General features: G+C 47.3%; 1 protein-coding gene across 1 annotated transcript; it reads left to right on the plus strand.

The window, feature by feature from the left end:
* Window positions 1–5,962: 5,962 nt before the first annotated feature.
* Window positions 5,963–23,587, plus strand: LOC148046880 (neuroguidin-like). The gene is made up of 10 exons (XM_087715020.1): window positions 5,963–6,072; window positions 11,120–11,179; window positions 13,832–13,903; window positions 14,854–14,991; window positions 17,264–17,348; window positions 17,432–17,484; window positions 18,554–18,680; window positions 20,470–20,638; window positions 22,635–22,791; window positions 23,549–23,587. The coding sequence occupies exons 1-10, from the start codon at window positions 6,028–6,030 to the stop codon at window positions 23,585–23,587; spliced, it is 945 nt and encodes a 314-aa protein (XP_087571146.1). The 5' UTR covers window positions 5,963–6,027.
* The last annotated feature ends 36 nt before the right edge of the window (window positions 23,588–23,623 follow it).

The following is a 23,623-nucleotide window of genomic DNA, read 5'->3' on the forward strand; positions in this document are numbered from 1 at the left end:
TAGAAAGAATGGAATGGAATGGAATGGAATAGAATAGAATAGAAAGAATGGAATGGAAAAAATGGAATGGAATGAAATGGAACGGAATGAAATGGAATGGAATAGAATAGAAAATATGGAATGGAATAGAATAGAATAGAAAGAATGGAATGGAATGGAAAAATGGAATGGAATAGAATAGAAAATATGGAATGGAATAGAATAGAAAGAATGGAATGGAAAAAATAGAATGGAATGAAATGGAATGGAATAGAATAGAAAATATGGAATGGAATAGAATAGAATAGAATAGAAAATATGGAATGGAATAGAATAGAATAGAAAGAATGGAATAGAAAAAATGGAATGGAATGAAATGAAATGGAATCCAATGGAATGGAATAGAATAGAAAAGATAATATGGAATGGAATGGAACGCGTGTGCGTAGAACAATTAACATTGACCGTGCACGCACATGCAGCACACACATGGTACACACAGGTTGCGAACTGGCAGTAACCCTGGCACCAGCCCACCCCTGGTTGTAAGTCGAGGACTCCCTGTAGTGGGTTATGACCAGAGGCAATATTCAGCCGGTTAGGACCGGTTCACCCAAACCGGTAGTGGAAATCGCGGGAGGGGCCTGCCCTCCTCCCGCCCCAGCTCTATGCCCTCCCATTTAGACACGTTTTCAAGCCGAAGCACGTGCACGGATGGGGCGTGTGCAAGTGAAGTGTGCGTGCGCGCTCACATTTGGGAACCGGTAGTGAATACCCCCCCTGGTTATGAAATGCTGAGTCAGCCCGAAATGAGCTGCATGGGGATTGCCAGGAACAACAACAATAGAGTAAAATTCTTGCTTGCAAAGGGAATGTTTGGAACAATAGAGCGGCAGATTCCTAGGGATGGTGGGAGCCGCGAAGGAAGCACTCTAGGAATCCCATTGTCTCTCTACCGCTACTCGTCTGCCTTCTGGGAGGGGTGACCTCATTCGCCTAGTGTCCCAAAGAAGACAATGGCCAGATTCTGGAGAATCCACCCTCCTAACCACTTACCCCCCACCCCAAGGAATCCCTTGCCCAATATATTTTCAGCTGGACTCCCGGCGTTACCTGCTTCTAACTTTTTATTTTTGGGCTTCAAGGGTCGGCTCAGAACAGAACAGAATTAACAGGGTTGGGAGGGACCCCGGAGGTCATCTAGTCCAACCCCGCACCCAAAGCAGGAGACCCTACACACCGTTCCTGACAAGATGGCAGCGCAGTGAATCTTGCCTTTTTTATATAACTTTCAAATAAGGGGAAAAAAGAAAAAAGAGAAAGAGAACCAGGTCATCCTCTGAAGAGGAGAATATGTAAACACAACAACGGTTAGAGTGGACGGAGGGAGGAGTAGAAGGAAAGATAGGAAAGAGAGGAGAAAGGAGAGGAATAGGAGAAAGGGAAAGGCAGAGGAAGAATGGGAGGGAATGTAAGAGTAGGAAAGAGGGGAGGAAGGGGAAGAAGAGGGGAAGGGTAAAGGGGAGGAAGGGGAAGGAGAGAAGGGAAAGGAGAGGAGGAAGGAAGGAAGGAGAGAAGAAAGAGAAGAAAGGGGGGTAGGAAGGAGGGAGGGAAGGAAGGAGGGAAGGAAGGAGAGAAGGAGAGAAGAAAGGAGGGAAGGAAGGAGGGAAGGAAGGAGGGAATGTAGGAGAGAAGGAAGGGGGAAAGGAAGGAGGAAAGGAAGGGGGAAAGGAAGGAGAGAAGGAGAAAAGGAAGGAGGGAAGGAAGGAGAGAAGGAGAGAAGAAAGGAGGGAAGGAAGGAGGGAAGGAAGGAGGGAATGTAGGAGAGAAGGAAGGGGGGAAGGAAGGGGGAAAGGAAGGGGGAAAGGAAGGAGAGGAGGAGAAAAGAAAGGAGGGAGGGAAGGAGGGAGGGAAGGAAGGAGGGAAGGAAGGAGAGAAGGAGAGAAGAAAGGAGGGAAGGAAGGAGGGAAGGAAGGAAAGAATGTAGGAGAGAAGGAAGGGGGGAAGGAAGGAGGAAAGGAAGGGGGAAAGGAAGGAGAGAAGGAGAAAAGAAAGGAGGGAGGGAAGGAGGGAGGGAAGGAAGGAGGGAAGGAAGGAGAGAAGGAGAGAAGAAAGGAGGAAAGGAAGGAGGGAAGGAAGGAGGGAATGTAGGAGAGAAGGAAGGGGGGAAGGAAGGAGGAAAGGAAGGGGGAAAGGAAGGAGAGAAGGAGAAAAGAAAGGAGGGAAGGAAGGAAGGAGGGAAGGGGAAAGAGGGAGGGAAGGAAGGAGTAGGAGAGAAGAAACGAGGGAAGGAAAGAGGGAGGGAGGGAAGAAGAAGTAGGACCGTTGTAAGATGAGATGGATCTATGGGATGATAAAAAAGCAATCTTCAAGTATACTGTCAACAGTAGGGAAAAATTGTTATAAATACATATTATTGATAACAGTTATGAGATCATATAATTGTGAATGTATATATGAAATTGATAAAATAAAATTTAAAAAAAAAAAAAGATGGCAGCCCAGTCTCTTCTGGAAAGCCTCCAGGGATGAAGCTCCCACAACTTCCGAAGGCAGCTTCTGTTCCGCAGGTGGATTGTTCTCCCTGTAGGAAATGTCTCCTTATTTCCCGGTTGAATCTCTCCTTGGTTGGATGCTTTCTTTTAATGAAGGCGATCTTTCTCCAACGTGGCTCCTTTAAGACCTGTGGACTTCAACTCCCAGAATTCCCCGGTTGTCAAGCACCTGAATGGAAATCACATCCCCATAGAGATGTTGCAACCGTCACTAAGGGTGACAAATGGCCATACAAGTCACGTTTTCCAGTGCCGGTGTAACTTCGATCGGTCACTAAACTAACTATTGTAAGTGCAGGAAGATCCTAGATGGGGGACATAGCTGAGTGGCGATTATTATGGTTCCACCACAAAACCGCGGAGTACAAAATCGCGCTCGACGAAAGCGCGCATTTGACGTCATCACAGCGCGACGAAAACATCGCGCTGTGATCGAAAAATGTAAAAATAAAGCAAAAACCTTACCCTAACCCCCCCAAACCTAACCCTAAACCTAACCCTAAACCTAACCCTAAACCTAACCCTTAACCTAACCCTAAACCAAACCCTAAACCTAACCCTTAACCTAACCCTAAATCTAACCCTAAACCTAACCGTTAACGTAACGCTAAACCTAACGCTAACCCTTAACCTAACGCTAAACGTAACGCTAACGCTCTAACCCTAACCCTAACCCTAACCCTAAACCTAAACCTTAACCTAACCCTAAACCTAACCCTTAATTTTATGTGAATCTGCTTGCTTTAATTTTACTTTTATTTCAATTTTTAATTTTTTTCGTCGCGCTGTGATGATGTCAAATGCGCCCTTTCGTCGATCGCGATTTTGTCCTCCGCGGTTTTGACGGGTCACAATTATTATTATTATTATGAAAAAAAAGCTTCTTTGTGGTTCTTCCTGCTGAAGGATGAAAAACGGCATCTTTTTCTGACTTTCAAACACAATTTCTCACCTGTAACGTTCCCGTGGTTCGTCCATGAGGCCAATGTGGAGAAAAGACAGGACACGATCTTTCTCGGGATGGAGCGACCAAGATTGGGGGTCTGGAAGCCCCTTTTATTGAGATAGGACAAAGGCAGGAGGAGCAATCAGCAATCAGCATGTGATTAAAGACAGCCTGTAAAACTACAATTGCTAATCTACCGCTCGGGGAAGTTCTGTCTATATATGGTCATATCCTGGAGTCGTTGGTAGGACACATCTCAGGATGTTATGTTATGAACTATCAGGATGTTATGGAGTTTTAGGAGTTTGTTTTCTCCTGTGTGGTTCAGCGTGGCTCTGCATGCCCTGGTATGAACTGGGCCATGGGTGACCCACACCTACACAAGGAACTATATTACAACACTCACCCGTGGGCCCTTTAAGACAAGTGGGACTTCAACTCCCAGAATTCCCCTGCCGGCACAGCTGGGAGCTGAAGTCCAACCCGTCTTAAAGGGGCCACGCTTGAGAAATGCTGATTTAACACCATGTGACCTTATCTTCCTATAGCCAATTTTGTAGTCTTCTGATTAAACTGATTAAACCCGGAGTTTGCCCAGAGATTTATTTATCCCAATCCCGTATTAGACAGGATGGCGGATGTCAAGCGGCCACGTAAGTGCGGAATGGGCTGTCCTCCTCCTTCCATGAACCTCGCCGTAATTCCCAAAGAGGCGACGCCAAGAGCAACTTCTCCATGAGCCCAGATTTTGGCGACAATTACATTAGTTAAAAATGTTTTCCCTGCGCCCTCCAGAAGCGTAATTTTTAATGTTGGATTTTCCCCCTTACCAGAGGGAGTCCCCTTTTGGAGTACTGTGAAGCCGTTGCCATGGCAACTCCACTGCGTTGCACAGTAGAAGCCATTTTACAGCAGTACAGTAGAAGCCATTTTAAGGCACAACAGGCTGTACCTTAACAGAACACACACGCCGAGGGGTGTTAGGAGTGTCTTACCCCCACAGTATTTGTTTCCAGAGAATAATTCATCTGGGTACCATGTTTGGTTGAAAATGGTCGAGGTGTTCCAGAGTTATGCTGGGACACACACACACACACACACACATACACACCCATTTTTCCTACCTTGCTGACCAAGTTAGTCTCCAGTCAGTGTTTGTGGACTTCAACTCCCAGAATTCTCCAGCCAATATTTGTGGACTTCAACTCCCAGAATTCTCCAGCCAGTATTTGTGGACTTCAACTCCCAGAATTCTCCAGCCAGTATTTGTGGACTTCAATTCTCCAGCCAGTATTTGTGGACTTCAACTCCCAGAATTCCCCCAGTCCTTTGTGTAAATCTCAACTCCCAGAATTCTCCAGCCAGTATTTGTGGACTTCAACTCCCAGAATTCTCCAGCCAGTATTTGTGGACTTCAAGTCCCAGAATTCTCCAGCCAGTATTTGTGGACTTCAACTCCCAGAATTCTCCAGCCAGTATTTGTGGACTTCAACTCCCAGAATTCTCCAGCCAGTATTTGTGGACTTCAACTCCCAGAATTCCCCCAGTCCTTTGTGTAAATCTCAACTCCCAGAATTCTCCAGCCAGTATTTGTGGACTTCAACTCCCAGAATTCTCCAGCCAGTATTTGTGGACTTCAACTCCTAGAATTCTCCAGCCAGTGTTTGTGGACTTCAACTCCCAGAATTCTCCAGCCAATATTTGTGGACTTCAACCCACAGAATTCTCCAGCCAGTATTTGTGGACTTCAACTCCCAAAATTCTCCAGCCAGTATTTGTGGACTTCAACTCCCAGAATTCCCCCAGTCCTTTGTGTAAATCTCAACTCCCAGAATTCTCCAGTCACGCTAAAGTTTCCAAGGTTTTTTTTTGGGGGGGGGGATAAGTTTACAGTATATTTTCCGAAATCCTTTAGTTTCTCGAACCTCCAGATCTCTGGACTACAATGCCTATCATCCTGTCTGGGGATAATGGGAGCTATAGACCAGAACAAGCCTTTGAATGGCTTCCATGATATCTACCAATCAGGAAGGGAAAAACAGACTCTCTATCAAAATAATCCAGGCTGTAGTGAAAAAAATTTATCAATGAACATTGGAAGAGTAAGAGGATTTCATTAATTGGACCAAAAGTTTCGCGGACGGCCAGCTTCAAATCCTGATAGGCTGTTGGATTCGAAGAGGCGGGGATTCATCCTGAATCTGTTTATAACCTTTTGGATGTTTCTGACTGGTCTCAACGTTCCACCTCTTTCCCTCATTGGTCACATCTATTCCGCAGGAGGTGGGCCCTTAAGCGCTATTGGCTTATTTACCTTCGTCAAAGAAAGAGGAGGGGCCCGCTTTTATAAACTTCCCTCGGCTCCTTTAAAAAAAAAAAAAGGAATCCTAGCATGATTGGCTGCGTCGCTTCCGCGTCGCTCAACGATTGGCGAGAGGTCTGCGGCGGAGAGGCGGACGTACTCTCGGATTGGACAACTCGCTTGAAGAAGGCGGGATTTCTCCCAGCCAGGAACTAAAGCTACTTTCCCACGTGGGAGTCGGAGCGATGGCGGACCGGCTGCCTCCGTCGTCTGAATTGATGGACTCGCGGGTGAGCAGGAGTGCTTGGAGGGAAGGAAGGCGTACACACGTACACGTGTTGAACACGGGTTGACAGCGCCTTTTGTCTGAGCAGATGCTCTTTGAGCTGAGAGTGGGATCTGGGCAGAATTGAGTCTCTTTCACTTAGTATATTAGATTTAATGTAATTATTATCATGTATATTAATGTGATGTCTTGTAATGCAATTATTAATCATATTACATAATATAATTACTGTAATTAATAACGTGATTATTAATATTAATGTGTATATTGTAATGTATTTGTGTGTGTTGGTGTGTATGTGCGTGTGTATTCTTCCACTACTCCTCTTTTTCCTCTTATTTATTCCTTTCTTCCTCTCTTCTTTTTCTCTCTTCATTCTTTCACTCTTGTCTTTCCTCTATTCTTCTCTTCCACTCTTCTGTTTTTCCTCTACTTGTTCCTTTCTTCCTCTTCTTTCTTTTTTCCCTCTATTCATTCTTCCACTCTCCTCTTTTTCCACTATTCATTCTTTTCTCTTTTTTCCTCTATTTATTCTTATACCCCTCTCTTTTTCCTCTATTCTTCCACTCTCTTTTTCCTCTACTTATTCCTTTCTTCCTCTTCTTTCTTTTTTTCCTCTATTCATTCTTCCACTCTCCTTTTTCCACTGTTCTTTCTTTTCTTCCTCTCTTTTTTCCTCTATATATTCTCATGCCCCTCTCTTTTTCCTCTATTCTTCCACTCTCTTTTTCCTCTACTTTTTTCCTTTCTTCCTCTCCTCTCTTTTTCCTCTATTCAATCTTCCACTCTCCTCTTTTTCCTCTATTCCTTTCTTCCACTCCCCTTTTTCTTCTATTTATTCCTTTATTCCTCTCCTCTTTTTCCCTCTATTTATTCTTACACTCCTCTCTTCTTTTTCCTTTATTTATTCCTTTCACTCCTTTTTCCTTTTATTCTTTTCTTCCACTCCTCTTTTCCTTTATTCACTTTTCTTCCTCTCCTCTCTTTTTCTCTGTCCTTTTCTTCCACTCCTCTTTCCCTCTATACATTCTTTTCTTCCTCTTTTTTCCTCTATTTATTCTTACACTCCTCTCTTTTTCCTCTATTCCTTTCTTCCACTCCTCTTCTTCCTTTATTCCTTTCTTCCACTCCTCTTTTTTATTTATTCCTTTCTTCCACTCCTCTTTTTTTATTTATTCCTTTCTTCCACTCCTCTCTTTCTTCCTTTATTCATTCTTCCACTCCTCTCTTTCTTCCTCTATTCATTCTTTCCTTCTCCTCCTCTCCCTTTTTTCCTCTATTTATTCTTTCCTTCTTGCCCCATTCCTCTTTTCCCTCCATAATCGATGGACCTGTTGCTGATCCAACTGGTTTAAAATTCAGTTGCAGTTATCTCAGTCCCTGTTGTGTCTCGGGGAGGAAAACTTTGTGAAAAGACTTTGGGCGGAAGGATTTTAAAAGAGGGATGTGAAATACAAGTCTTAAGAGGAAGGTGTGGATTGGCTTGCTCAAAAAAATAGCATGAATTTAAGGTTTAAATGAAAGATGAGCTCTGGGGTGTCCTTTTGCAAATTTGCCATCCAGCTTTGTGCATGCTTACTTGGAAAGGAGGCTGTTTAAAAACTGGAGGGTTCACGGTGATAAACGGAGAATGAAATTTGCTTGGAGTTTGGGTGGGGGTAATGGGAGAGGGTGTATTTGGGGTGATTTTTAGTGATTTTATTAATATTTATAGGCCGCCCTTTTCCCTGAGGGGACTCAGGGCGGCTTACATAAAATGGGGAAGGGAGGGTGCAGACAGTAGACACAAAATAGTACATAAAGGTAAAATAGTAAACAACATTCATTCATCATTCGGGTGGGGACAGATTATCTTTATCCCCAGGCCTGACGGGCTAGCCAGATCTTAAGGGCTGTGCGGAAGGCCTGGACGGTGGTGAGGGTACGAATCTCCACGGGGAGTTCGTTCCAAAGGGTCGGAGCTACTACTGAAAAGGCTCTCCTCCGTGTGGTTGCCAGTCGACACTGACTGGCGGATGGAACTCGGAGGAGGCCTAATCTATGCGATCTAATTGGTCGCAGGGAGGTGATTGGCAGGAGGCGGTCTCTCAAGTACGCAGATCCACTACCATGGAGGGCTTTATGAGTGACAAGTAGCACCTTGAAGCGCACCCGGAGATCAACAAGTAGCCAGCACAGCTCGCGGAGGATAGGTGTTATGTGGGCGAACCGAGGTGCACCCACAATCACTCGCGCGGCCGCGTTCTGGACTAGCTGAAGTTGCCGGATGCTCTTCAAGGGCAGCCCCATGTAGAGCACATTGCAGTATTCAAGACCACCCTTGGACTATTGCATCCAGTTTTAGTCACCACATATATAAAAAAAGATGTGGAGACTCTAGAAAGAGTGCAGAGAAGAGCAACAAAGATGCTTAGGGGACTGGAGGCTAAAACATATGAAGAACGGTTGCAGGAACTGGGGATGTCTAGTTGAATGAAAAGAAGGACCAGGGGAGACATGATAGCAGTCTTCCAATATCTCAGGGGTTGCCCCAAAGAAGAGGGAGTCAAACTATTCTCCAAGGCACCTGAGGGTAGGACAAGAAGCAATGGGTGGAAACTAATCCAGGAGAGAAGCAACTTAGAACTAAGGAGAAATTTCCTGACAGTTAGAAAAATGAATCAAGTGAAACAAGTTGCCTCCAGAAGTTTTGAATGCCCCAACACTGGAAGTCTTTAAGAAGATGCTGGAGAGCCATTTGTCTGGAATGGTGTAGGGTTTCCTGCCTAAGCAGGGGGTTGGACTAGAAGACCTCCAAGGTCCCTTCCAACTCTGCTATTTTCCCAGTTGCAATGGATGGCTGTGAAGCTTGGACCATAAGGAAAGCTGAGCGCCAAAGAATGGCGGCCTTTGAACTCTGGTGCTGGAGAAGAAGACTCCTGCATTGAGTCCCTTGGACTGCAAGGCCATCCAACCGGTTGGTCCTAGAGGAGATCAACCCTGACTGCTCTTTGGAAGGCCAGATGCTGAAGAGGAGACTCAAAGACTTTGGCCACTGAATGAGAAGGAAGAAGGACTCCCTGGAGAAGAGCCTCATGCTGGGAACGATGGAGGGCAGAAGAAGAAGAAGGACGACAGAGAAGGAGGTGGCTGGATGGAGTCACCGAAGCAGTCGGCGTGAGCTTCAATGGACTCCAGAGAATGGTAGAGGACAGGAAGGCCTGGAGGAACGTCGTCCATGGCATCACGATGGGTCAGACATATTTTCCCAACTAACAACGACAAAAACTGTGGGTGATGAATTTAGGCCAATCGCTAGAAGACTTAACGAGTTCACACCTTGGCTATGAAAGACAGTTGGTTGATCTATAGGGCCAGCCACTTTCTTTCGGCCCTAAGAAAAAGGCAACGGCAAACTTGCCTGAAAAACTTTGCAGGGCCCTGTCGAGGCAGCCTCCAAGAAATAGACATGATCGTGTTGAAAGAAATGTCCTTCTGGGTTCAGCTCCAAGTGGGGAAGAAGACACTGGAGACATGGAGGCTGCTTGGAAAGATGGTTTATTGTTGGACAGGGCCACATGGCTTGAGCTCCTGAACAGAAAAGGGGATCACATGCTTCATTGTTGGTGGAGAAGAAGAGAAGGGCTGAGGGAGGGGCTTGCTAGGCTTTTTATACCCTGCTTAGTCCCACCTCTCTGTTTCCTGTTCCTGTGTAAGAAATGTATTCTGATTGGTTGTCAGACTCCCATGGTGCCATGCAGGGGGCTACTCTCTAGGCTGTGATGAGTTCTCAGTTGCCTTGTGGTCAGTTGAGTAATATCCCTTCCCCCTACAGCTGCAGTGAGGAGAAGTCTTTATTATGTAAAGTGGGCTAGCCTGGCCATCTTGATGGCCCATTAGCTGGGGATGGGCAGAAAGCTATAGGCAACTATTGTCTTTTAAAACATGTTTCTTACTTTTCACATCCAGAGAAATATTCTGCCTTTTCAATATTTCCTAGGATATTTCATTTTTTGGGGAGAAGGCTGGATGATAACTTCCCACAATCGAACAACGAAAACAAAACCGCTTTATCCCTGCAGGCAGAAATTGTAAACGACCTAAGAGCCAAGGTGGCGCAGTGGTTAAATGCAGCACTGCAGGCTACTGCTAGATCAGCAGTTCAGCGGTTCAAATCTCACTGGCTCAGGGTTGACTCAGCCTTCCATCCTTCCGAGGTGGGTAAAATGAGGACCCAGATTGTTGGGGGCAATATGCTGACTCTCTGTAAACCGCTTAGAGAGGGCTGAAAGCCCTATGAAGCGGTATATAAGTCTACTGCTATTGCTATTGCTAAAATCTGTTCACCGAGAGTGACATCGGAGGTGGGAATAAGAACGGTTGCAGGAACTGGGGATGTCTAGTTGAATGAAAAGAAGGACTAGGGGAGACAGGATAGCAGTCTTCCAATATCTCAGGGGTTGCCACAAAGAAGAGGGAGTCAAACTATTCTCCAAGGCACCTGAGGGCAGAACAAGAAGCAATGGGTGGAAACTAATCAAGGAGAGAAGCAACTTAGAAGTAAGGAGAAACTTCCTGACAGTTAGAACAATTAACCAGTGGAACAGAAGTTTTTTTAGCAATAGCAATAGCAGTAGACTTATATACCGCTTCATAGGCCTTTCAGGCCTCTCTAAGCAGTTTACAGAGAGTCAGCATATTGCCCCCAACAATCTGGGTCCTCATTTTACCCACCTCGGAAGGATGGAAGGCTGAGTCAACCCTGAGCCGGTGAGATCTGAACTGCTGACCTGCTGATCTAGCAGTAGCCTGCAGTGCTGCATTTAAGTTCCCTCCAGAAGTTGTGAATGCCCCAACACTGGAGGTTTTTAAGAAGATGTTGGATAGCCATTTGTCTGAAACGGTATAGGGTTTCCTGCCTAGGCAGGGGGTTGGACTAGAAGACCTCCAAGGTCCCTCCCAACTCTGCTATCGTATTGTATCGTATCGTAAGATGGAATAACTCTGAGACTCAGAAATTGATTTTTTTTATTTCCCCCCCTCCCCTGCCTGTATTTTCTTGTCTGTTTCAGGATATGGTGGAAGCTGATTTACCCGCAGCCCTAAACCTGTTCAAATCTCTCCAAGAACAGGTGAGACAAAGATTTTACTTTTCCTGCTACCTAAAAACGTTCAGCCCCGTTCCAGTTTTGGCAACTGGCTGTCTTTCTTCTCTCCCTTTTCCAAAAACAAAATAAATAAATGTGATTTTGCTTCTTCCTTCCTTGATTGGGGTTGCAAATGATTCTTGGTGCTTTCTGAACTTCCTTGTTGGGGGGAGAGGGGGGTGCAGACATCTCATTACCCAACTAGGTAACGTTATCCGTGCTGCTGAGTGCTGTTTGCTGTCCGTTGATATTAAAACAGCACTCCTTACTAACATTTGATGGTGTTACCTAATTGGGTAATGAAACATCTACAAAAAAACATGATTTTATTTTATTTTATTATATTTATATGCTGCCCTTTTCCCCCGAAGGGGACTCAGAGCGGCTCACAATTCAAATCAGGGAAGGGGGGTACGGACAGAAAATGAAAAACGAAACATAACAATACATAATTTAAAAACACACAACAGTCATACCATTCGAGGAGGGGGGCAACAGCTCTTTAGCCCCAGGCCTGTTGGAACAGCCAGGTTTTAAGGGCTTTGCGGAAGGCCTGGAGGGTGGTGAGGGTTCGAATCTCCACGGGGAGTTCGTTCCAGAGGGTCAGAGCAGCCACAGAGAAGGCTCTCCTCCAACTAGTCGCCAGTCGGCACTGGCCGGCGGATGGAATTCGGAGGAGGCCTAATCTGTGGGATCTAATCAGTCTAGTGGAGGTGATTGGCAGCAAGCTGTTGTGGCAGACTCAGACGCTGAAGAGGTTGAGGAGGAACATGGGACACTCCTGGAGTCTGGGGAAAGCTCGGATGAGGGCTCCGTGTCGGAGACAGAAATGGGGCCAGGGCCGTCTGACAGTTATCAGCTGCCTTTGGAGTCGGAGATCAGCGAGGCAGAAGAGCAACTGGAGCCTGTTCCCAGTGTGCGCATACCCAGAGCTGTCAGGAGAAGGGAAGAGCTAAGGAACAAGAGTTGACTCAGGAGTAAAGGCACAGGTGGACGGTGAATGGCCCCTCCCATGGGGAATAAAGAGGAGAAAAGGGGAGGGGAGTTTGCAGGAGACGGTTCACTGACAAAAGGGCGGACGACAAAACCGCGTGTTCTAAAGCGCTCGGACGAATGAGCGCTGAAGCGCGGCGACAACAGCGGGCCGACAGAAGCGCGCTGTAAAACTAAACGTAAAGCTAATCCTAAACGTAACGCTAACCCTAACCCTAAACGTAACGCTAAACCTAACCGTAAACCTAACCCTTACCTTAACTTAAATCGCCCTTCTGCCGACGCGCTGTTGTAAATCGCCCTTCTGCCGACACGCTGTTGTAAATCACCCTTCTGTCGACGCGCTGTTGTCGGCGCGTTGATGACGTCGCGGTTTTAGCGACGCAGTTTTGTCGTTCGCCTTTTTGGCGGGTCACAGCAGGAGACAGTTAAGGGGAAGATCTGTTCCTGACTTCCTGCCAAGGAATTGCTGCTACAGCTTGGTGTTTGGAAGATATCGGCCCGGCAGTTCTCCAAGCCCGATCGAGGTCTTTAGTTGTGAAATCTCTTGAAAGACTGTTGTTGGCTGGAGAGGAATTCCCTTTAGCCTAAATAAAAGAGGTTTTATCGGGACGCGGAGTCTACGTCACGAAGCCTGGGTCAGAACACATTTTCTCAGATGCCACCAAGAACTCTTCCTTTCCGTGACCCATCAAAACCGCGCTCGACTAAGCCGCGCCCGATTAAACCGCGTCGCTGACGTCATCAACAGGCTGACAACAGCGAGCGCGGAGAAAGAAGGGCGCTTTAAATAGCGCTTTGAAAGCAAGCCGATTCAACTTAAGGTAAGGGTTAGGTTTAGGGTTAGGTTAGGGTTAGGTTAAGGGTTAGGTTAAGGGTTAGGTTAAGGTTTAGGGTTAGGTTAAGGGTTAGGGTTAGGTTTAGGGTTAGGTTAAGGGTTAGGTTTAGGGTTAGGTTATGGGTTAGGATTAGGTTTAGGGTTAGGTTAAGGGTTAGGGTTAGGTTAAGGGTTAGGGTTAGGTTTAGAGTTAGGTTAAGGGTTAGGGTTAGGTTTAGGGTTAGGTTAAGGGTTAGGGTTAGGTTAAGGGTTAGGTTTAGGATTAGGTTAAGGGTTAGGATTAGATTTAGGGTTAGGTTAAGGGTTAGGTTTAGGGTTAGGTTAAGGGTTAGGGTTAGGTTTAGGGTTAGGTTAAGGGTTAGGATTAGATTTAGGGTTAGGTTAAGGGTTAGGGTTAGGTTAAGGGTTAGGTTTAGGATTAGGTTAAGGGTTAGGATTAGATTTAGGGTTAGGTTTAGGGTTAGGTTAAGGGTTAGGTTAAGTGTTAGGGTTAGGTTAAGGGTTAGGTTTAGGATTAGGTTTAGGGGGGTTAGGTTTAGGTTTAGGTTTAGGGTTAGGTTAAGGGTTAGGGTTAGGGTTAGGTTAAGGGTTAGGTTTAGGGTTAGGTTTAGGGGGGATTAGGTTTAGGTTTAGGGGTTAATTTTAGGTTTAGGGTTTACAGCATGCTTCTGTCTCCGCGCTGTTGTCGCCCTGTTGATGACGTCAGCGACGCGGTTTAGTCGGACGCAGTTTAGTCGAGCGCGGTTTTGTGGTGGAACCCTTCCTTTCAACCCCGAGCTGCAAATCTTCTCCTTTGTTGATAACAGGTGGTTGCCGTTACTCATCACGTACAACATTTAACGCGGAAGATACGAGCAGGCGATTACCCCACCGAAAAGGTAAAAAAACAAAACACTGTTGAACGAACAGACACGGGGGCGGGCCAATGCAGACCCCGTTCCTGTTGCTAAGCGAGACAGTTGTTCAGTGAGCTTTGCCCCGTTTTGCGACCTTTCTTGCCACCGGTTGGTAAGCGAATCGCTGCCGTTGTTAAGGGAGTCACCTGGTTGTTAAACAAATCGCTGCTGTTGTTAAGGGAGTCACCCGGTTGTTAAGCGAATCTGGCTTCCCCGTGGGTTTTCAAAAGGGGAATCGCATGACCCCGGGACACTGCAACTGTCGTAAATATGAGTCAGTTGCCGAGTATTTAAACGTTGATCATGTGACTACAGAGATGTCATCTCTCTATATATATTAAAATGATTCTATGTGTATTCCAGCATAACTCTGGAACGCCTCGAGGAATTTAAACCAAAGTTGGTACACAGATGACTTACTCTCTGGAAACAAATACTGCGGGGTTAAGACACCCTTAAAACCCCTTGGGGTGTGTTTTCTGTTAAGATACAGCCTGTTGTGCCTTAAAATGGCTTCTACTGTACAGCACTGTGGAGTTGCCATGGTAACGACTTCGCAGTAATCCACAACGGGGGCCTCCTCTGGTAAGGGGGAAAATCCAACATTAGAAATTGCGGCTATGTTAATGGAAGGAGGGTTGGGATAAATAGATACCCAGGCCAGCGCCGAGTTATCAGCTAGTAAAACAGTCATAAAGTCCCTTTTTTCAGTGCCGTCGTCACTTTGGGCAGTCACTAAACGAACTGTTGTAAGTTCAAGGACTATCCATTCTGTTTCTACTGTGAACTTTGTCTGCAGCAAATCTGCTCTGTGTCCGTGCCAGATAATATTTCTTCTACGGTGGTAATCTCATACTTAAATTCTGTTCCTCTCCACTCAAGGCTGTCAATCTTCCCTACGGCTCACCGGCCTCCTTTTCTCCTCCCACCAGGGCCTCAGTTTCCTGGACGTGAAGGACCATCTCCTGCTCCTCTACATTCAAGACCTCTCCCAATTGATGTTGGAGAAGACCTCCGGACGTTCTGTGGCCAACCACCCTGCTTTACTGCGGTTGGTGGAAACGCGGACGGTACGAGCCATCCTGGACTTCTGCAGGGAGATCTATCTGGTCCATTAGCTTTTTACAATGGGGGGACTTCAACTCCCAGAATTCCCCAGCCAATATGGCTGTGAGGAACCTTAGTAACTTGAAGATGGGTGGACTTCAACTCCCAGAATTCCACAGCCAGCGTGGGAGTTAGCAACCTTAGTAACTTCAAGATGGGTGGACTTCAACTCCCAGAATTCCCCAGTCAATATGGCTCTTGGGAACCTTAGTAAATTGAAAATGGGTGGACTTCAACTCCCAGAATTCCACAGCCAGCGTGGGAGTTAGCAACCTTAGTAACTTTAAGATAGGTGGACTTCAATTCCCAGAATTCCCCAGCCAATATGGCTCTTAGGAACCTTATAAATTGAAAATGGGTGGACTTCAACTCCCAGAATTCCCCAGTCAATATGGCTTGTAGGAACCTTAGTAAATTGAAGATGGGTGGACTTCAACTCCCAGAATTCCACAGCCAATATGGCTGTGAGGAACCTTAGTAACTTGAAGATGGGTGGACTTCAACTCCCAGAATTCCACAGCCAGCGTGGGAGTTAGCAACCTTAGTAACTTTAAGATAGGTGGACTTCAATTCCCAGAATTCCCCAGTCAATATGGCTGTGAGGAACCTTAGTAACTTGAAGATGGGTGGACTTCAACTCCCAGAATTCCACAGCCAGCGTGGGAGTTAACAACCTTAGTAACTTCAAGATGGGTGGATTTCAAGTCCCAGAATTCCCCAGCCAATATGGCTGTGAGGAACCTTAGTAAATTGAAGATGGGTGGACTTCAACTCCCAGAATTCCACAGCCAGCGTGGGAGTTAGCAACCTTAGTAAGTTTAAGATAGGTGGACTTCAACTCCCAGAATTCCCCAGCCAATATGGCTGTGAGGAACCTTAGTAAATTGAAAATGGGTGGACTTCAACTCCCAGAATTCCGCAGCCAACATGGCTGTTAGCAACCTCAGTGATGTTAAGATGGGTGGACTTCAACTCCCAGAATTCCCTAGCCAATATGGCTTGTAGGAACCTTAGTAAATTGAAGATGAGTGGACTTCAACTCCCAGAATTCCCCAGCCAATATGGCTCGTAGGAACCTTAGTAAATTGAAGATGGGTGGACTTCAACTCCCAGAATTCCCCAGCCAACATGGCTGTTAGCAACCTCAGTGATGTTAAGATGGGTGGACTTCAACTCCCAGAATTCCCCAGTCAATATGGCTTGTAGGAACCTTAGTAAATTGAAGATGGGTGGACTTCAACTCCCAGAATTCCACAGCCAATATGGCTGTGAGGAACCTTAGTAACTTGAAGATGGGTGGACTTCAACTCCCAGAATTCCACAGCCAGCGTGGGAGTTAGCAACCTTAGTAACTTTAAGATAGGTGGACTTCAATTCCCAGAATTCCCCAGTCAATATGGCTGTGAGGAACCTTAGTAACTTGAAGATGGGTGGACTTCAACTCCCAGAATTCCACAGCCAGCGTGGGAGTTAACAACCTTAGTAACTTCAAGATGGGTGGATTTCAAGTCCCAGAATTCCCCAGCCAATATGGCTGTGAGGAACCTTAGTAAATTGAAGATGGGTGGACTTCAACTCCCAGAATTCCACAGCCAGCGTGGGAGTTAGCAACCTTAGTAAGTTTAAGATAGGTGGACTTCAACTCCCAGAATTCCCCAGCCAATATGGCTGTGAGGAACCTTAGTAAATTGAAAATGGGTGGACTTCAACTCCCAGAATTCCGCAGCCAACATGGCTGTTAGCAACCTCAGTGATGTTAAGATGGGTGGACTTCAACTCCCAGAATTCCCTAGCCAATATGGCTTGTAGGAACCTTAGTAAATTGAAGATGAGTGGACTTCAACTCCCAGAATTCCCCAGCCAATATGGCTCGTAGGAACCTTAGTAAATTGAAGATGGGTGGACTTCAACTCCCAGAATTCCCCAGCCAACATGGCTGTTAGCAACCTCAGTGATGTTAAGATGGGTGGACTTCAACTCCCAGAATTCCTCAGCCAAGACTGCTGGCTGTGGAATTCTGGGAGTTGAAGTCCACCCGTCTTCAAAGCTGCCAGATTTGAGAAGCAACGATGTATTTAAATAAAATAAATTGGGAGGGCATCGAAAAATGCCCTTTTCTTGATAAGCGCTCGTGCCTCATGGGACCCCGTGACATTTATGACCGAATGAAAGAAAGCCGGTTTATTTTTCAATAATTTGTTTTTTGTCTTTTTTTTCCGGACGGGGGGGTCACAGGTGTTGGAGAAGATGCGTCCGATTGAGCAGAAACTGAAATATCAGGTGGACAAAATGGTGAAGGCTGTTTTTACTGGGGGACTGGGTAAGTCATGGGGGATTTGGAGGGGTGGGGTGGAAAAATGGAGCGGTACTGAACCGGTTTTCGGTGATTTCTTCTCCTTTCAGCTGATGATGATCCCTTGAAGTACAAACCAAATCCGGATAACTTGGTTAGCAAGGTAAGAAAAGAGAGAAAGATTGGAATACAGGTAGTCCTCAACTTACAACGGTTCATTGAGCGACCATTCGACGTTAGGACCATTCATCCGCACTTAACGATCCTTGCGGCATCCTGATCCAAATTGAGACACTCGACAACTGATTCGCATTTACAACGGTCGCAGTATCCCGGGGTCGTGTGATCGCAGAGTCAAAGGGGAAGCTGGATTCACTAACGTAACAACCGCAGTGATTCGCTTAACACCCGTGGCGAGAAAGGTCGCAAAATCGGGCAAAATTCTCGTAGCAACTGTCCCATTTAACAACAGAAATTGTAGGGCTCAATTGTGGTTGTAAATTGAGGACTTCCTGTACAGCCTTACCTGGGGCATGTCTAAGGTGGGACTAGAATTTACCATCTCCTCGTGTGATTGGCCCAAAGTCACCCAGCCGGCTTTCATGCCTGAGGCGGGACTAGAACTCACTGTCTCCTGGTGATTGGCCTAAAGTCACCCAGCGGCTTTCATGCCTGAGGCGGGACTAGAACTCACCGTCTCCTGCTGATTGGTTCAAACTCACCCAGCCAGATTTCATGCTTGAGGCGGGACTAGAATTTACCATCTCCTAGTGATTGGCCCAAAGTCACCCAGCCGGCTTTCATGCCTGAGGCGGGACTAGAACTCACTGTCTCCTGGTGATTGGCCCAAACTCACCCAGCCAGCTTTCATGCCTGAGGCGGGAGTAGAACCCACTGTCTCCTGATGATTGGCCCAAAGTGTCCCAGCCACCTTTCATCTCTATGGTGGAACTAGAACTCACCATCTCCTGGTGATTGGCCCAGAGTCAACCAGCTGGGTTTCATGTCTAAGGCGGGACTAGAACTCCCCGTCTCCTGGTGATCAGCCCAAAGTGTGGGAATTTTAAATCCGCAAACGCTGGCTGGATAGAATTGTGAGTGTGGCAGTCCACCCACTGCCTTGGGAATTCTGGGAGTTGAAGTCCGCGCCTCTTAAAGTCGCCTAGATTAAGAAACATTGATCTGCTCTTGAATTGAATGAAATTCTTGCAATTCTCCCATCCCATTCCCAGCTCAGCGACTCGGAAGACGGAGACTCGGAAGAAGAGGGTGGCGGTACCGCCAAGACTCCTGGGAAACAGATGTCCAAAGGAGGCATCCGGAAATACGTCCCACCTCGCCTGGTCCCCGTGCATTACAGTAAGAATGAAACCTTAGTAGTTGAAGGCTCTAGTGGACATCATCCTTAGTGAAACGTGTGAAACAGCATCTGCATTTCCTGCGTCGGATGAGGAGAGCACATCTTTCTCCTTTTGTCCTGGCGACTTTTTGCCGAGGCACAATTGAGAGCGTTTTAACAAACTGCATCCCTGTTTGGTTTGGTGGCCGCAGCGCCTCAGATAGAAAGCCCCTACAGAGAGTGGTGAGGACAGCAGAGAAGATCATAGGAAGCTCGCTTCCTGGTTGTTCAGGATGTTGCTTATATGCTTGGAGCTCGAAGAATTGTTAAGAGACCCCCAGATACCCACTTTACAACCTCTGGGAGGGGGCTTCGAAGTATCTCTAGCAGAAGTACTAGCTCCTGTAGCGGCTTTGTTCCTTAGGCCATCCGTCTTCTAAATTCGCAGGATTCTTCCCCTCCGCCCCCCACCATGTGTGTGTGTATATTCAAGCTAGATTGTGATGTTTGTGACATAGAATATATATAGGCATATGCATAATTCTGTACCGTATTTTTCAGAGTATAAGACACACTTTCCGTCTCCCGCCTCCCCTAAAAGAGGGTAAAAATGTGGGTGCGTCTTATACAGTGAATGTAGCCTCGCCCACACTTTGGCCTCTGCCTCCTTGCAGCAAACAGCAAACAGCACAGCCTGATTAGCACAAGGAGCTGGTTGTTGGTTGGATTGGCCTCCCGACCATCAGCTGTTTCAGGGTGCAGGGTTTGCCATTGCCTATTGCTGCCTCCGCGTGCCCCATCTTCGGCTTCTGCATCCCAATTTCGGCCTGCGTGCACCCCGTTTTCCACCCATTCCGCTCCCTGCCACCTGGAACGGGTGGAAAAGGGGGCGCGCAGAGGCCAGAAACGAGATATGCAGAGGCTGAAAATGGGATGCGGAGGCCAAATATGGGGCGCGCAGAGGCGGCAATAGACTAAGGCAATCCTTGCAGCCTGAAACAGCTGATCGTTGGGAGGCCAATCCAACCGACAATCAGCTGCTTGTGCTAATCAGGCTGTAGTGAAACTGAAACTTGCTGTTTACTGCAAGGAGGCGAATTGGTGGGAAAGAGAGGCAGATTTTTTTTTTCTTGTTTTCCTCCCCAAAAGCTAGATGCATCTTATACTTCGGAGCGTCTTCTACACTGAAAAATACGGTATTTATTTATTTATTCTGTTATGTAATGTGTATTGGAGGTGGAGATCCTTGAGGGCTATATGAAATGGTTCACCCACAAAAGGGCGAACGACAAAACCACGCCCGACTAAACCGCGTCGCTGACGTCATCAACAGGGCAACAACAGCGCGGAGACAGAAGCACGATGTAAACCCTAAACCTAAACTTAACCCCTAAACCTAATCCTAAACCTAACCCTTAACCTAACCCTAAACCTAATCCTAACCCTTAACCTAACCCTAAACCTAATCCTTACCTTAAGTTGAATCGGCTTTCTTTCAACGCGCTATTTAAAGCGCCCTTCTTTCTCCGCGCTGGCTGTTGTCGCCGCGTTGATGACATCAGCGACGCGGTTTAGTCAGGCGCGGTTTTGTCGTTCGCCCTTTTGACGGGTCACGATATGAAATTAAATCACCCTTTAATGTATGCCGATTGGCGTTACATTCAAAGTGACCATCAAGTTATTATTCTATTCTATTCTAAACCTGGTTGTGGAACGGGAGGGACAGAGTTTGGCGTCGCGACGTAAGAAAGAACAAACCAGGTAGCTTTAATCCGGCACGAACGTCCCTCTCTTGTCTGTCTCTTGCAGATGAAACCGAGATGGAGAGAGAGAAGAAGATGGCGGAACAAGCCAAAAAGCGAGCACTTAGCAGCTCCATCATCCGGGAGCTGAAGGAACAGTATTCCGACGCGCCGGAAGAAATCCGGGAAGGGCATCACGCTCACACGGCCCGACAGAACCGGGAGGATGAGCATCGGTTAGTGAGGGAGGAGGGATGGATCAGACCAGGCGCGAGGAGGATGAGAGCATCCGCCTGTTGCTCATAAGGAAACGGGTGGCGGGTTTTATTTATTTACTGGCTGATAACACGGGTATTTATAGATGTCAAAGCGTTTGTTTGACGGAGCCATTGAGAGGGGCCTTCCCCCCCCCCCTACTCCCATGCCCATCATCCCTGCCCTCTCTCTTCCCCCTCCCATGTGCTCCTCTTTCCCGCCCTGTCTAGTATCCTGGCACTTTGTCCCAAATCCATCAGGCGCTTCCCCATTGGTCCACTGGAGGGCGTACGTCACGTCTGGCTTTCTAGAGGAAGCTGCGAAGGAACTGACATCACAAACAATTGCCGCTCTAGGACGCCGCACTCGCTCTCCTTAACGGCCCAGGCTCTCCCTTCCCCCTGCCATGACATCACAAACAATTGCCGCTCTAGGATGCCGCACTCGTGCTCCTTAACGGGCCAGGTGTTCCAGAGTTATCCTGGAACATACATGCAACCTTTATATAGAGAAATATAGTTTTAGGTCCTTACAAATAATTCAGAGTGATGAATGCACAAAACATTCCTTCGTCCTGCCTAGATTCCTCACAACAAACACTCTGTGAGGCAGGCTGGACATAGAGGGACTGAATCAAGTCAGTTTTCATGCCAGAGACGGGACTAGAACTCACAGTCTCCTGGTTATTGGCCCAACATCACTCAGCCAGTTTTCATGTCTGAGGTAGGACTAGAACTCAAATGTCTTCTGGTAATTGGCCGAAAGACACCCAGTGGGTTTCATCCCTAAGGCGGAACTAGAACTCACCCTCTCCCAGCGATTGCCCCATAGTCACCTAGTGGCTTTCGTGCCTAAGGCTGGACTAGAACTCACCATTTCCCAGTGATTGGCCCAAAGTCACCCAGGGATTTCATCCCTAAGGCAGGATTAGAACTCACCCTCTCCTGGTGAGTTACCCAAAATTCACCACCCAGCTTTTAATGCCCAAGGCGGAACTAGAATTCACTGTCTCCTAGTGATTGGCTCAAAGTCACCCAGTCAGCTTTCATGCCTAAGATAGTACTAGAACTCACACTCTCCTGGTGAGTTGCCCAAAATTCACCACCCAGCTTTTAACGCCCAAGGTGAAACTAGAACTCACCGCCTCCCGGTGATTGGCTCCAAGTCACCCAGTCAGCTTTCACATCTAAGGCAGGACTAGAACTCACCGCCTCCTGGTGATTTACCCAAAATTCACCTCCCAGCTGTTAATGGGCAAGGCGAAACTAGAACTCACCGCCTCCCGGTGATTGGCTCCAAGTCACCCAGTCAGCTTTCATGCTGAAGGCAGGACTAGAATTCACCGTCACCTGCTTTCTAGCCCAGTGCCTTAACATGTGGATCCCATTGGCTTAAAATACTCGACGGTTTGCAACTCCAGACGTGTGGCGAAACGCCCAGGGTTCAAAGTTTCCAAAATATACCCCGTTTCCCTGAAAATAAGACCTCCCTGGATAATAAGACCAATCGGGCTTTTGGGCGCATGCGCTAAAATAAGCCCTTCCTCGAAAATCGGCCCTCCCCGAAAATATAGCAACACAGCAGCAGCCAGGAGGTGACCACACTCGCCACCTCCTGCACCTCAAAAATAATACCTCCCTGAAAATAAGGCCAAGCGTCAAAAGAAAATAAGTCCCTGTCTTATTTTTGGGGAAACGCAGTATTCGGGCTTGAGAGGACAAATGGAGAAATCCCGAGTTTTGGGGCAAAGTTGGAAAAGTAGAAGCTTTATGGGATGGGGGCCCAAGCTTTGATAGGAGAAAGCAGTGTGGAAGGGCCTAATGGGAGAGGCATCAACAGATTTTGAAGCAGGAATCTCCGTGGTGTCGAGTGGAGCCTCCAGTGGCAGACGCAGTCTACCTCGGAGCGCCATCCGCCTTGCTGTCTTCGTCAGCCTCGGCTGTCCAAACATGTCCCCGTCTTCTTGTCTCATCACAGGACCAAGTACGAGGAGAGCATGATGGTCCGTCTCAACGTGACCCGGAAGGAGAAAGCCCGGCGTAGACGAGGAGGGGTCCTCGGCTCCCAGCTCAGCTCCCTCACCCACTTCGGGGACATCAGCGCCCTCACGGGGGCCACCCCGTCTCTGGGAGAAGTAAGTTTATTGGGTCTGCCTTATCGTTGAGATGGGAAGGGGGGTTGGTGAGGTTCTGAGAGGGTGCTACATGAGCATCTGTATCAAGAGGTACTCGTCTATTTAGACGATATCCTTATATATACCAAGACCATGGAGAACTGTTCTGACCTCCCTCGTTCCACACCAAAGCACACTCCGAGCCAAAGATACTTTACGCAATTTATTAACAGACAGACAGGTCCTTGGCAGCAAACCGGCACAGATAAGCCCTGGCAGCAATCCAGCCTGCCAAGCTCACAAAAATGTTCTCCAACATTCGTTCCTGTGTTGACTTCTGCAAGAGGGGCGTGTGCACAAGCAGTCTTTTTATAGTCTGGAGAGGAGCCTAATGACCACCAGCTGAGTGCAATTACCTCCTGTAACTGCGCAACTGTTCCTGACACCTATTAGCTCTTCGGTGCCGGGCATCCAGGAACAACTCACTGCTGGCATCCGGCTCACTCTCCCTTGTCTCCTCCCCACTGGTCCAAGGCTCAGGTGCCTCCTGGTGGCCAACCAGCCTTTCTGCACCCTGCTCGGAGTCGAAACCCTGTCCAGGGTCCTCCACATCCTCCAGAGCTGACTCATAGGGCCCCTCGCAGTCGGAGTCTGGTGGCAGCTCCAACGGCTCCTGCTGGGCCACAACAGAGAACCATGTACCCCTTGTACGTCAAGTGCTTAAAAAGTTGCTGGACGCACCTTTATACATTAAATTGTCTAAATGTGAATTCCACAGGACCCAACTGGATTACCTCAGGTTCCGTATTTCATCTAAAGCGGGGGAGATGGACCCCACGACAGTAAAGGCGGT

This window comes from Thamnophis sirtalis, unplaced genomic scaffold (assembly GCF_051295495.1).
Source record: "Thamnophis sirtalis isolate CommonGarterSnake01/CBP01778 unplaced genomic scaffold, rThaSir2_p1.2 scaffold_4, whole genome shotgun sequence".
Classification (NCBI taxonomy): Eukaryota; Metazoa; Chordata; class Lepidosauria; order Squamata; family Natricidae; genus Thamnophis; species Thamnophis sirtalis.